This window comes from Ornithorhynchus anatinus, chromosome 18, assembly GCF_004115215.2.
Source record: "Ornithorhynchus anatinus isolate Pmale09 chromosome 18, mOrnAna1.pri.v4, whole genome shotgun sequence".
Classification (NCBI taxonomy): Eukaryota; Metazoa; Chordata; class Mammalia; order Monotremata; family Ornithorhynchidae; genus Ornithorhynchus; species Ornithorhynchus anatinus.
In genome coordinates this window covers 42,434,908-42,449,226 of record NC_041745.1, presented here as the reverse complement: position 1 = coordinate 42,449,226, position 14,319 = coordinate 42,434,908, and the positions used below count along the sequence as shown (strand labels likewise).

The following is a 14,319-nucleotide window of genomic DNA, read 5'->3' as shown; positions in this document are numbered from 1 at the left end:
TTCGTCCAACAGCGCCCCTAAAAATAGGAACATTCCAGTCCTGGGTGACGTTTCAAAAATGACAAGGAGGAAAAAAAAAATCCCTTATTCTCGGCAAGCGCCAAGCCCCTCGCAGAGGCCATTCCGCTTTGTTTCTTTCCCCTTGGGCCGGTCTGTGTGTAAAAGAGGTTCGGAGTCGTTCTTCAGCATTCTTCACCGTACGGCGTCGGGCGGATTGTTACCTTAGGGTCTAGGTAAACGAGAAAACGTACCCGCTGAGGTTCTCCTACCTCATCGTTGCGCGGCGTGCAAGAGCGTGGCCGGTTCCTCGTCGTTCCAAATGTTCTGTCGAAGCGGGTCGTCTGCAGGGTCCTGTGGGTCATCTGGGAAAATCTCTGTGCTCATCAGGCACTGAACGCCGTCACGAGGGCCCGGGCAGAAATCCAGGATCCGGTCGGCTCCGAGGAAGCAGAATGGCCTAGTGGATAGAGCCCGGGCCTGGGAGTCGGAAGGTCCCGGGTTCCGATCCCGGCTCCTCCGCTTGTCTGCCGCGCGGCCTTGGGCAAGTCGCTCCGCTTCTCCGAGTTTCGGGTCCCGCAGCTGCAAAATGAGGACGAAGACTCCGTGTGGGACGTGGACTGTGTCCATCTTGATCTACCCCAGTGCTTAGTACAGTGCCTGGCACGTAGAAAGGGCTTAACGAAATACCATAAAAATAATACTGGACCTCAGAAGCTACAACTAAATATACGTGCCAGGGGTCGTGGACCCCGAAAGCGGATATCCAGCCTAGGCTGTAGACGCCCCCGCTAGATTGTAAGCTCGTTATGGGCGGGGAACATGTCTGTTATACTGTACTCTCCCAAGCTCTTAGTACAGTGCTCTGCACACGGTGAGTGCTCCAAAGATACGGTGGATGGATTAATCTCCTTCCTGGGAACGAAATGGAAAGCAGCCACTGAATTGGAGCACGGGCTCCTGTGTCAGCTTTCACGGCTGCGAAAACGTGGGTTCCGATCCCGGCCCTGCCAGTTGCTTGCTGTGTGACCTTGGGCAAGTCACTTTGCTTCCCTGGGCCTCACTGTCCACAACTGTAAAGTGTTCTCCCTCCTAATCGGACTGTGAGCCATGCGGGACAGGGACTGCGTCTGATGTAATCGACTTGGACCTACCGTTAGAACAGTGTTTGACAAAGAGTAAGTGCTTCACAAATACCATTTATTTTTTTTTACAAAAAAAGACTGCAAGGAGCAGAATGAAATCCAGTGACAGGCTCAGCCAGAGACAAATGAAACGACACTAACCAACTTGCATGGCGGGCTGCAGATTAATTTTCCCAGCTTCGTCTGCACCCCCCCCACCCCCCCAGATGAAATCCCACTACAGCGGTGTCCGGTTTAAAAGGAAATATGCGTCTGTATATGCTTCTGAAAGCAGCGTGGCTCAGTGGCAAGAGCCCGGGCTTGGGAGTCAGAGGTCATGGGTTCGAATGCCGGCTCTGCCACTTGTCAGCTGGGTGACTTTGGGCGAGTCGCTTCACTTCTCTGGGCCTCAGTTACCTCATCTGTCCAACGGGGATGAAGACTCTGAGCCTCACATGGGACAATCTGATGACCCTGTATCTACCCCAGCGCTTAGAACAGTGCCCTGCACTTAGTAAGAGCTTAAATACCAGCATTATTATTATGATTATACTCAGTTTTGCCATCACATGTACTTTCAGCTCAGGATTTGGTCAGACGGTTGGGGAAATCAGAAAACCCTCACCCAACAATGCAAGCCTGGTTGGAGTCAGAGTGACAGAGTCGGAGGAGACGTGGGCAAGCCGCTTAACTTCTCTGTGCCTCGGTTACCTCATCTGTAAAATGGGGATTAAAACGGTGAGCCCCACGTGGGACAACCTGATTACTTTGTATCCACCCCAGCGCTCGGAACAGTGCTTGGCACTCAGTAAGCGCTTAACAAATACCACAGTCGTCATTATGAGAGGAAAATTTTCCTGAAACTGGTGGATAGCTGAGACCTTGGCTTTCTGGCCCGTACCAGGGTGCATACGAGCACTCGTTCATTCATTCGATCGTATTTATTGAGTGCCTACTGTGTGCAAAGCACTGAACTAAGCGTCCGGCACTGTATAGGCATGCCCAGTTGTCAACACAGCAGACATCGAAGATGATCACAGAGTAATAATAATGATGAGGGTATCGGTTAAGCGCTTACTATGTGCCAAGCACCGTTCTAAGCCCTGGGGTAAATACAAGCTAATCAGGTTGTCCCATGGTGGGGGGGGGGGGGGCGCACAGACTTCCCCCCCCATTTGAGAGATGAGGGAACTGAGGCCCAGAGTAGTTAAGGGGTTTGCCCGAGGTCACACAACAGGCAGGCGGCAGAGCCGGGATCAGAACTCACGTCCTCTGAGTCCCAAGCTCTTTCCACCGAGCCACGCTGCTCCTCAGTGAGTGATGTCACCAAGACAAACAGAAACATACGAAGACGCAGCTATATCAGGGAACTGAGAACACAGTATAAGCCACACGTAGGGAGAAGCAGGGTGGCCTAGTGGAGAGAGCACAGGTCTAGGGGTCAGAAGGACCCGAGTTCTAATCCCAGCTCGGTCACGTTTTTGTTTTAATGAGTATCTGCTAAACTCTTACTTTGTGCCAGGCACCGTACGGAGCGCTGAGGTAGATACGAGCTTGGTGTGGTGGACAGAGCACGGGCCTGGGAATCAGAAGGTCACGAGTTCTAATCCCAGCTCCGCCACCTGTCTGTGTGGCCTTGGGCAAGTCACTTAGCTTCTCTGTGCCTCACTTACCTCACCTGGAAAATGGGGGTTAAGACTGTGAGCCCCACATGGGACGGGAACTGGGTCCAACCTGATTTGCTTGTAAGGACCCCAGCGCTTAGTACAGTGCCGGGCACATATAGTAAGTGCTTAACAAATACCATCATTATTATTATTATTATTATTACAAGCTAATCAGTTTGGATTTAGTCCATGTTCCACATGTTCCACTGATCTTAATCCCTATTTTACAGGTGAGGTAACCTAGGCCCAAGGACACACGGCAGACAAGTGGCAGAGCCGGGATTAGAACCCAGGCCTTCTGACTCCCAGTCCTGTGCCCTTTCCGCTAGGCCACACTGCTTCTCCCGTCTGCTCTGTGACCTGGGGCAAGTCACTTCACTGCCTGTGTGCCTCAGTTACCTCCTCTGCAAAATGGGGATGAAATCCTACTCCCTCTACGTAGACCGTGATTCCCATGTGGGACGGGGACCGTGTCCAACCTGATTAGCTCGGATCCACCCCGGCGCTTAGTCCAGTAAGCGCTTAATCATAACAACGGCATTTGTTAAGCGCTTAACTATGTGCCAGGCACTACACTAAGCGCCGCAGTGGATACGAAGAGATCGGGTCGGACACACTCCTTGTCCCACGGGGGGCTCACAGTCTCGATCCCCATTTTAGAGACGAGGTAACCGAGTCCCAGAGAAGTGAAGTGACTTGCCCGAAGTCACAGAGCAGACAAGTGGAGGAGTTGGGATTAGAACCCGTGACCTTCTCACTCCCATCCACTAGGCCATGCTGCTTCTCTGCAAATCCCATTAGAAAACAATGCCGCCCCGGCTAAAAAAAAAATGCAGTCAATTGTATCGATTGAGCACTTACTGGGTCGAGAGCACTGGGAGAGTACAATATATCATCGATCAGGCATAATCCCCGCCCCCGACGAGTTTACAGTCTACGGGAGCGTCCCGGGCCGGACCAAAGGCTCAGCCAGGTCAGAATCCTGTGCCCGACAGTGGCAACCGATGCTTCGACAAACCATATGATTGGGGAAGCAGCGAGGCTCAGTGGAAAGAGCCCGGGCTTTGGAGTCAGAAGTCATGAGTTCGAATCCCAGCTCTGCCACTTGTCAGCTGTGTGACTGTGGGCAAGTCACTTCACTTCTCGGTGCCTCAGTTACCTCATCTGTAAAATGGGGATTAAGACTGTGAGCCCCACGTGGGACATCCTGATTCCCCTGTGTCTACCCCAGCGCTTAGAACGGTGCTCGGCACGTAGTAAGCGCTTAACAAATGCCAACATTATTATTATTATTATTATTAACGGTGCTCTGCACATAGTAAGCGCTTAACAAATACTAACATTATTATTATTATCATTATTGATGGCTGCCCTTCTTGACAAGGGATCATCCCTAAGGGATTGAAGTTATCAAGGCAACAAGGCTTACGGTCGGTACGGTAACGGACAGTGGCTGACCTCCTTAGGATACGTTACCCTCCGGGAGAAAGACGGCCTCATTCTATTGGGGTGTCTTTCTTCTTGCCTCTGCTCCCTCTCCCCCATCTGCCTTGCTTCCTCCTTCTCCTTTCCCCTCTTCCCTTACTCCTCTATCCTCCCTTCCCCACTTTTTCCTTCTCTCACCCCACACCTCTCCATTTCCCCCTCGCCCTCTTCCTTTCCTTTCCTTTCCTTTCCTTTCCTTTCCTTTCCTTTCCTTTCCTTTCCTTTCCTTTCCTTTCCTTTCCTTTCCTTTCCTTTCCTTTCCTTTCCAGAATAGCTACGATCCCACGTTGCCCGGGAACCGACTTTTGCCAGCATATCCATGCCACCATCTTCCAGACAGGCAGCGTGGCTTAGCGGATAGAGCCCGGACCTGGGAGTCAGGAGGACCTGGGTTCTAATGCCGGCTCCGCCACATGGCGAGTCGCTTCACTTCCCTGGGCCTCAGTTCCCCATCTGTAAAATGGGGATTGAGACCGTGAGCCCCACGCGGGACAAGGCCTGCGTCCAACCCGATTTGCTGGAATCCACCCCAGTGCTTAGTACAGTGCCTGGCACATAGTCGGCGCTTAACAAATGCCATTCTCTGGGCCTCCGTTACCCCGCCTGTAAAATGGGGATAAAGACTTTGAGCCCCGTGTGGGACAGGGACTCGGGCCAACCTGATTAACTTGTATCTCTTAGAGCACTGTCTGGGACATAGTACGCGCTTAAGAAGTACCGTGATTATTATTATTAATTATCGTTATTATCATCACTACGAGTTGTTCTGCCCAGCTCAGCTCTGTAAGGGGTGAACAGTCAGGCCCCAGTTCACGAGAAACACGAGGGCTGTCTTGAATTGAGCTCTCTGCTTGCTGTCTGACAATCCATATTTAGCAGAACCGCCGAAAAATCAAAGGCAGCCACAATAGCCCTCTTCCGGGTCAGGCACACATCAGCAAAGCACGAGCAACGGTTTGAGGCCGGAGACGCGACGAGGGAAACATTTTTGTAGGGGGGGGGAGGATCATTTGTCATTTCAAAAATAAATTAGAAGTCATTTTAGCTATTGAATACAGCTATCAGACCTAATTACCTCACGTTCAACAATTTGGGTATGAATGTGCGCAATTAATCAGAAACGGGGATGACGGCATTTTCTGTTCCCTCCAGTTTGAGAAGTTGACAGATGCTCTGGCCACATCCCAGCTGGGCCTTTTTTCAGAAGAATGGTCATTTCAAACTTTGGGAAGCGACATTTCTTAATAGCCCGATGTTGAAAGGAACAACTCAACAAGCAGACATTTCCAGGCATTCAGAGATGAATTACACCATCATGTGGGCCTGATGGATCTCCTGCCATGCCTGGTTTTATCCTCGGTTTTGTTGCTCTATGCAAAAGGATGGTGTTTTTTTCTTCCTTCTGCAGCTAGCCTCGCGTCGGCCACCAGGCAGGAGGAAATGCCGACTCTCCCGGGGGCACCGGGTTCCAGATCCGAGTCCCAGATTTCGTTGGGGATTAGAGCCTGAGTTTGTTTGGGATTATTTCTAATCCCGGCTTCCCTGGATACCCCGAGGAACCTTAGAGGAAACCATTTCAGGCCCCCCCGCCCCCGCTCTAGACTGCAAGCTTGTGGTGGGCAGGGAATGGGTCTGTCTATTGCTGTATCGGACTCTCCCACGCGCTTAGTACGGTGCTCTGCCCCCGGTAACTACGGCTGAATGAATGAACGAATCTAGGCATCCGCTCCCCAGAATGCAGGACCTATCTGGCCTTAAGAAGTGATGAATCTAAGCAGTTGGAAGATGAAGTGTGGTTATTAGATTTCTCCCTTTCTGACCGATTTCCCCATTCGGCTGCACGGGCTCAACCCGCGGCGGCGAGAAAAATATAAAAAGGGGGCCGCAACAATCAGGGCGGCGGATTTCTTTAAACGGAGACCCGTCACCCTTCCGGACGGCAGAGGCCCAGATGGAGTCGTTCCCCAAATATTATGTCAAAGGTAGAAAGCCGGGAGAAGGCACCTACTCCTTTTGACAGTGACAGATCTGCGATACAGCTAGGCAGCCTCATCACGGAGTCGGAGATCGCCTGCGAGCTTTCGCAGAGCTGGAGCCCTCTGGGCAAGATTTATGTGTATTCCATTTGATGCAGACATAGATGTTGAGGAAATTGCATTTCAAATGTCCGTGTTGTCTGACGTGGGCACACAGCCCGGTGAGAGTCAGATTTAGACACCGCAAAGCCATCTTCAGATTGTCAGGCTCAAAGCCGTGTCGCCCTTCTTTTTTAAAACGGTATTAAATGCTCACCGTGTGCCGGACACTGCACTAAGCGCTGGAGCAGATACAGGGCGATCAGGTTGGGTATCATGTCTCATGCGGGTATCGCGGTCCGAATCCCCATTTTGAAGATGAGGTCACTGAGACCCGGAGAAGTGAAGTGACTTGCCCAAGGTCACGCAGCAGACGTGGCGGAGCCGGGAGTAGAACCCAGGTCCTTCGGACTCTGAGGCCCGGGCTCACGCTGCCTCTCGTCTAGAGCTCCCCTCACGCCGGTGCTCTCCTGACAGTTGCAACTGGGGAGTCTTGGTGCGGTGGGGGGGGGGGGGTCTTTTTTGACCCCCACAAGGTCACCCATTCAATAGTATTTATTGAGCGCTTACTAGGCGCAGAGCACTGTACTAAGCGCTTGGGATGGACAATTCGGCAACAGGTGGAGACAATCCCTGCCCATCGACGGGCTTGCAGTCTTTTAGTCACGTGATTGACATGGGAAGATGTCAGAGTGTGGATTTAGCAAAAGTGACATAAACACACTCCAGCCTAGGGCAGGGACGGTTTTATACGTCAATCTCCAACTTGAAAGAAACGTATAAGCACTGAGAGGGGCTGTTGGGTTGAGAGTTAATCACCGAGGCTCTGCGCCTCCTTTCTGCTTTCCGGCAAAACCGATTTCTACCAGAAAAACAAATCAATTTTCACCAGAGCAAGCGAGTCGGAGTTTCTCCCATCCGAAGGACGGGAACTTCAGAAAGAGCCAATAGAAAAGTGGATCTTTTTTCATGGTATTTCTCAAGCGCCTGGCTCTGTACTAAGCGCTGGGGTCGGTACGAGCTAGTCGTTAAAAGCTCCGTACGTTCAATTATTCATTCATTCAATAGTATTCATTGAGCGCTTCCTCTGTGCAGAGCACTGGACTAAGCGCTTGGAAGGGACAGATGATAGAGACAGTCCCTGCCCTTTGACGGGCTTAATTATGCGTTCAGCTGTTTTGTTCTAGTGTGTTTTCCTCACCGCTGCTGCGACTTCCTGCTCTCCACTTGTTCTTCCTCTGATTTTAACTATCTGAAATCACGTCTGTCCGTCTTCCCCATTAGACCGTAAGATTCCGGAGGGGAGGGAACACGTGCCCGGTTACTCTCCTACTCTCCCCGGGGCTTAGTACGGGGACTAGCACGCCGAAGACGCTCCATCGAGGCCGTCGGTCGGCTGGCAATACCGTTCCTTTCCCGCTGGTCCCGTCGTGGCCGGAGACATTTCCGGAGCGTTTTCCGCCAGCGGTCCCCCGGGAATCTGGAGCGACGGCCGATCCCTGGTCTTCCGGTGGCCCTCGACCGAGGCAGTCCCGGCTCTCCCCACCTTCTCGGCCGCCGTCCGTTACCCCCCTCCTGACGAGGTCTGCTCCGCCCTTGCCTTGCAGGTGCTGAAAGCTTCGTCCAAGGAGAAGTATCCCCTCTTTACTTTCGTAAAGGGTCACTCGAGAGACTACGATTTCGCCTCCGGTCCCACCCGTGAAGAACCTGACCTTTTTTCAGAGGACGAGAAGAAAAGATTGAAGAGATTCAGCACCGAGGAGTTCGTCTTGCTCTAGGAGCGCGTCCCGTCGGGGCGCCGGCCGTTGTCTCAGGAAGCTCTCCCGGACAGAGGCGGGACTCGGAAGCAGAAAAAGGAGCAGTGGGGAGACCGGTCCGTCTTCCTAAGGGTTTTAGAGGCCGTCTCTGAGAACGGGCAAGTCTCCCTCGCTCCGTGACTCCGAAAGGGAAGCGGCCCGAGAAAGCTCTGCGCCGGGGCCAGCCCGGATGTAGGGCCGGGCCCGCAGGGGCTGGGTAGCGCCCTGGTTTTCTCGGACCCCGTGACTCAACCCGCAACCCGAGTCCGCTCCTTCTTCCCCGCGAGGCCCCGCGGCCACGGCGGAGAGATCCCGTCCGGTCGACCCGTCGGCCTTTCGACCGAGCCGCTCGGTTCCTTCCAGCCATTTCCCCCTGCGAGATTTAAGCCTCTCCCACTGACCGGGAAGAGGCCGGTAAATTGTTAATGTAACCAAAGGATAAATTTCTTGCATTGCACTACTCCAGATGTAACTTGATATGTCAAATAGTAATTGTTCGCTATAATCCTGATGCAATTATATAAGCAGAATTGTGAGTTAAGGTACTACTTAGCAATATGATTTTATAATGGCTGCTCATTAAGCTTGCTGTTGAACCTTAATATGAGGTGTGAATATAAAGTATTGGCATTCCTCACAATTTTTAAAGGTTATGTTATTAATATTAACTGTAACCAATCAAACCAGATAAAGGCAATTATTGGATGGGAGCAGCGTGTTTGTTTCGCATCTCGACAGCGGCGTTTTATGAGAACTCCGCTCGTCCTGCAGCTTTTAAATCTAAACATAAAACACTCCGGGGGGAGTGCGTGTTCTCGAGTACGCTCTCCGATCCCTTCTCTGGACGTTCTTCCATTACTGAGAGTCGGCTGTGTCCGCGTTTAGAAGCGGAGATGGTTTACGAGGGAAATCCGCCTTTAGCGTTTTGCTTTAACAAAAAGAAAATTCATGATTCACCAGGAGTAATACTGAGCTCGGAGTATCAAACAAATGCTTTAATAAAGATGGGGGAACAGTCAATGCCTTTGGTGCGCTTTTAATGTCGGAATTATTCTGATCCTTTCGTTTGGAAAGGCATTTTGAGCCTCGAGTGCTCGGTTATTTTGTAATGAAAGCGGATTGTCTTAGCGAACTGTAAACCAAACATTACCCTGTTGGAGGGCACGACCGGTGCTCGGTCTGGAAAGGGGCCTGGTGCCGGTGAACGTAATAATTGTAACTGGGGTATCTGTTAAGCGCTGGGTACAGGCCAATCCGATCGGACACGGTCCCTGTCCCACATGGGGCTCGCGGTCTCAATCCCCATTTTCCAGATGAGGGAACCGAGGCCCAGAGAGGTGAAGTGACTTGCCCAAGGCCACGCAGTAGACAAGCGGCAGAGCTGGGATTGGAACCCATGCCCTAAATGCTTGGAAAAGTACAGCTGAAGCACGAGACACATTCCCTGCCCTCGGGTATCTCATCTGTAAAATGGGGATGAAGACTGTGAGCCCCACGTGATAATAATAATAACAATGTTGGTATTCGTTAAGCGCTTACTATGTGCCGAGCACCGTTCTGAGCGCTGGGGTAGACACAGGGGAATCAGGTCGTCCCACGTGGGGCTCACGGTCTTCATCCCCATTTTACAGATGAGGTAACTGAGGCACCGAGAAGTGAAGTGACTCGCCCGAAGTCACCCAGCTGCCGAGTGGCCGAGCCGGGATTCGAACCCATGACCCCTGACTCCAAAGCCCGGGCTCTTTCCACTGAGCCACGCTGCTTCTCAGCCTGTGTCCAACCTGATTACTTTGTTATCTACTCAGTGCTTAGAACAGTGGCTGGCACATAGTAAGTGCTTAACAGATACCTTTTAAAAGAAAACCCCCAAAAAATCATTAATGGTGTTTATTGAGCACTTATTACATGCAGAGTAATAATAAAAATAATAATAATTATGGTACTCGTTAAGCACGTACCACGTGCCAGGAACTGTTCTACGCGCTGGGATAGATACAAGATAGTTGGATTGGGCCCCGTCCCACATAGGGCTCACGGTCTTAATCCCCATTAGGTCCCGAGAGGTGACGTGATTTGCCCAAGGTCACCCGACAGACAAGTGGCAGAGCCGGGATTAGAACCCATGACCTGACTCCCAGGCCTGTGCTCTATCCACTAGGCCACGCCGCTTCATCGGCATTTGTCAAGCACTTACTATGTGCCGGACACTGTGCTAAGCACTGGGGTGGATATAAGCAAATCGGGTTGGAGCACCGAACTAAGCTCCGGGAGGGTACAATGCAGAAGAGTTGGCGGGCACGTCCCCTGCCCACGACGAGCCTACGGTCTGGATCCTGGCGAGAACCATCCCGTTTACTTGAGTGTTGCTTTTCGTTCCGTCTAGCCGCCCCGTCTACATCCTGAGTTCGAGTTCATGAGCTCATGAGTTCGAATCCCAGCTCTGCCACTTGTCGGCTGTGTGACTGTGGGCAAGTCACTTCACTTCTCTGGGCCTCAGTTCCCTCATCTGTAAAATGGGGATGAAGACTGTGAGCCCCACGTGGGACAACCTGATTCCCCTATGTCTACCCCAGCGCTTAGAACAGTGCTCGGCACATAGTAAGCGCTTAACAAATACCAACATTATTATCCTCTCCGCAACGAACAGCTGCGACACAGCCTTCAGCGGGTTCTAGCTTACACAGTGGCTTCCTCACTTCCATTTAGCGTGAGGAAATGGACGGAGAATGCCGGGTTCTGGGTGACCATCACGAGCCATCCCTTCTCCGAGGCATTTCACATTAGGAAGAGATACGTCCGCAGGGCCGGGACCTGACTAAACTGTAGCCGAGGGGAAGGGAAGGGATTTCGTGCCTAAAAATCCCTCGCTCCTCAACGCGGAGGTGAAAGACAGCAAAACGGGATCGCCGTCATCCCAGGAGGCACCCTTAGGAAATGAAAGGCGAAGCGGAGGCGGATTAATTGATCCGGCCTCTGCTACCGGGGAGAAATCATCCCAGATGAAGCCCGTGCAATCTCATGCTGAGTGCTATTATTTTTTTTTTGAAACCTTTAATTTTCTTTTCTCGAAAACTGTCATTCGCCCATCTGTGTGGCTTCCTGGCACCGCGTATCGCTTACTGACACGTGGTCTGAAAACTGTAATATTACTTTGCTTCTCCAGATCTCCAACTTGAACGAGATGAAAATGGGCTCCGGTGAATATCCGGGAGAGGTAGGGAAGGGGTTGTTAGAGACAACAGATTTGAATGTGAGGCAAACCCGTCATCCGCTCTGGCCGGGGAGAATGGACATTCTGGGTATGAGAGAGAGGAATGGGTTTTTGGTCTCTCTCCTAAGGGGGGGGTTTCATCTAGGGATGAGTCTTAACCACAGCTGACTTCTATAATTATGATAAAAATAATAACTGTGGCATTTAAGCGCTTACTACGTGCCAGGCACTGTACTGAGCACTGCGGGGGGGGATACACTTGCCACTTGCCAGCTGTGTGACTTTGGGCAAGTCACTTAACTTCTCGGTGCCTCAGTTCCCTCATCTGTAAAATGGGGATTAAGACTGTGAGCCCCACGTGGGACAACCTGATTCCCCTGTGTCTACCCCAGCGCTTAGAACGGTGCTCGGCACATAGTAAGCGCTTAACAAATACCGACATTATTATACAAGCAAATCGGGAGGGACACGGTCCCTGTCCCACATGGGGATCACGGTCTTAATCCCCATTTTACAGAGGGGGCAGCTGAGGCCCAGAGAAGTGAAGTGGCTTGCCCAAGGTGACACAGCAGACAAGTGACGGAGCCGGAATTAGAACCCAAGACCTTCTGACTCCCAGGCCCGTGCTCTATCCACTAGGCCGTGCTGCTTCTCCGATGTGGTTCTTGGACTGGAGTCACATCTCTCAGCTGGCTTCTTTCGGGGTAACGCAGCTTGGCCTAGTAGCAAGGGCCCAGTCTTTGGAGTCTTAGGACCCGGGTTCTGATCCGACCTCCGCCACTCACCTGCTCTGTGACCTCGGGCAAGTCACTTCACTTCGCACGGTTCCCTCACGTGCGAAATGGGGATTCAATACCTGTTCTCTTTCCTACTTACACCGTGAGCCCCCTGTGGGATCTGATGATCTTATATCTACCCCAGGGCTTAGTACAGTGCTTGGCACATAGTAAATGCTTAACATTATCATTACTATTATTAATGAACCTTTAGGGTTGCAAGACCTCTGCTGAGAACCAGCTAGCCGGTTGTCTTCTGTCGATAAGGCCACGCTCAAGTCCCTGAAGCAAGAAGCGACTTTTCTTTCCCCTTGCTAGTTCTGGAGGTCCGGGATACTCCGGTTTGGGATCGTTTTTGAAGACCGAGATTGTTTTCAAGTTCTGACAGTGGGTAAACACAGTCAATAAGGCTGATGAATGATCGCCCTCAGCCTGAAACAACGGGAAGTCAGAGAGGACAGGATGCCGAGATGGGTGTTCCGGGAGAAATTGCGGTTGGGAGGATGGATCCTCGGTGTAGCCACCAGGATCCAGGCTCCAGATTGGCACATTAACATTTCACGAATGAATTCTTAAAATTCTTGATGTGATTTTTGGTGGGTGAGGCTTCCCCTTCCCTCCCCCTCAAGAGATCTGCCACCTTCAATCCCCTTTTGGCGTGTGTTAATGAGCAGCAGGCATCCTGAACGTTATCATCTGCTGAGTGACCTTGAGCAAAAAGATCCTTTACTGTCTAAGATACGGAACTCTCGATGGATTTCCCCCGCAAGGTAGCCATAGTTTTGCCTTGCCATCTGGGCCAGCGAGACGTGGGCTTCAGAGGGTTAAAAAATGAGGTCGTATCTAGATCAAGCTCCCTTAATCGATCAGTCGTATTTGATAATAATAATGTTGGTATTTGTTAAGCGCTTACTATGTGCACGGCACTGTTCTAAGCGCTGGGGTAGATCCGGGGTAATCAGGTTGTCCCACGTGAGGTTCACGGTTAATCCCCATTTTACAGATCGAGGGAACTGAGGCACAGTGAAGTGAAGTGACTTGCCCACGGTCACACAGCTGACAAGTGGTGGAGCCGGGATTCGAACCCATGATCTCTGACTCCCAAACCCGGGCTCCATGTGCAGAGCACTGTATCAAGTGCTCGGGAGAGTACGACGCAACAGAATTACCAGACACAATCCCTGCCCATAAGTTTACTATTGCAAGACAAGATGCGCTTTAGGAAAATCTCAACTGCATTTATCCCACTGGGATTCATTTGGTAGTGAGTATGTACTAGGTGCCAAAACACCATGCTAAGTACTGGGATAATAATAATAATGTTGGTATTTGTTAAGCGCTGACTATGTGCAGAGCACTGTTCTAAGCGCTGGGGTAGATACGAGGTAATCGGGTTGTCCCACGTGAGGCTCACGGTCTTCACCCCCATTTTACAGGTGAGGTAACCCAGGCCCAGAGCAGTGAAGTGACTCGCCCAAGGAGGTATCCCGTCCCCATTCTTGATTCTATTTATTGCTATTCTTGTCCGTCCGTCTCCCCCGATCAGACCGTGAGCCCGTCAGGGGGCGGGGACCGTCTCTATCTGTTACCGACTTAAATAATGTTGGTATTTGTTAAGCGCTTACTATGTGCCGAGCACCGTTCTAAGCGCTGGGGTAGACACAGGGAAATCAGGTCGTCCCACGTGGGGCTCACAGTCTTAATCCCCATTTTACAGATGAGGGAACTGAGGCCCAGAGCAGTTAAGTGACTCGCCCACAGTCACACAGCCGACAAGTGGCAGAGCTGGGATTGGAACTCATGAGCCCTGACTCCAAAGCCCGTGCTCTTTCCACTGAGCCACGCTGCTTGTCCATTCCAAGCGCTTAGTCCAGTGCTCTGCACAGAGTAAGCGCCCGATAAGGACTGTGGAATGAATGAATGGATTTTTCAGATGAGGAAACTGAGCTCCTGAAGAACTGGGAGTCGAACCTGGCTTCTTGACTAGCAGTTCCAGGCTTTCTACTAGGCCACCCTGCCGTCCCTTGCCAGTCTTTCTACTAAGCCCCGCTGCCATCTCTTGTTTGTAAGGCAGATGGACTGCTCTTCGAAATTTCCTGGATGGAAGAGATCTTCTCTGTGGGAGAGGAAAGAGGAAAATCAAGCGCTAAAAGTCCTTTTAGAAGAAATGGGGTATTTTTATAAGGTT

The 14,319-nt window shown here is 51.4% G+C and overlaps 1 protein-coding gene across 5 annotated transcripts in view; it reads left to right on the top strand.

Moving 5' to 3' along the window:
* Window positions 1-9,164, top strand: part of ATG4C (autophagy related 4C cysteine peptidase) — a 55,697-nt gene extending 46,533 nt beyond the window's left edge. For all 5 annotated transcript variants that reach the window (XM_029083326.1, XM_001514320.4, XM_029083328.2 and 2 more), the window contains one exon: window positions 7,956-9,164. In XM_029083326.1, the coding sequence (XP_028939159.1) occupies window positions 7,956-8,126 (171 nt within the window). In that variant the 3' untranslated portion in view covers window positions 8,127-9,164. The remainder of the gene's footprint in view (window positions 1-7,955) is intronic.
* Window positions 9,165-14,319: the final 5,155 nt, after the last annotated feature.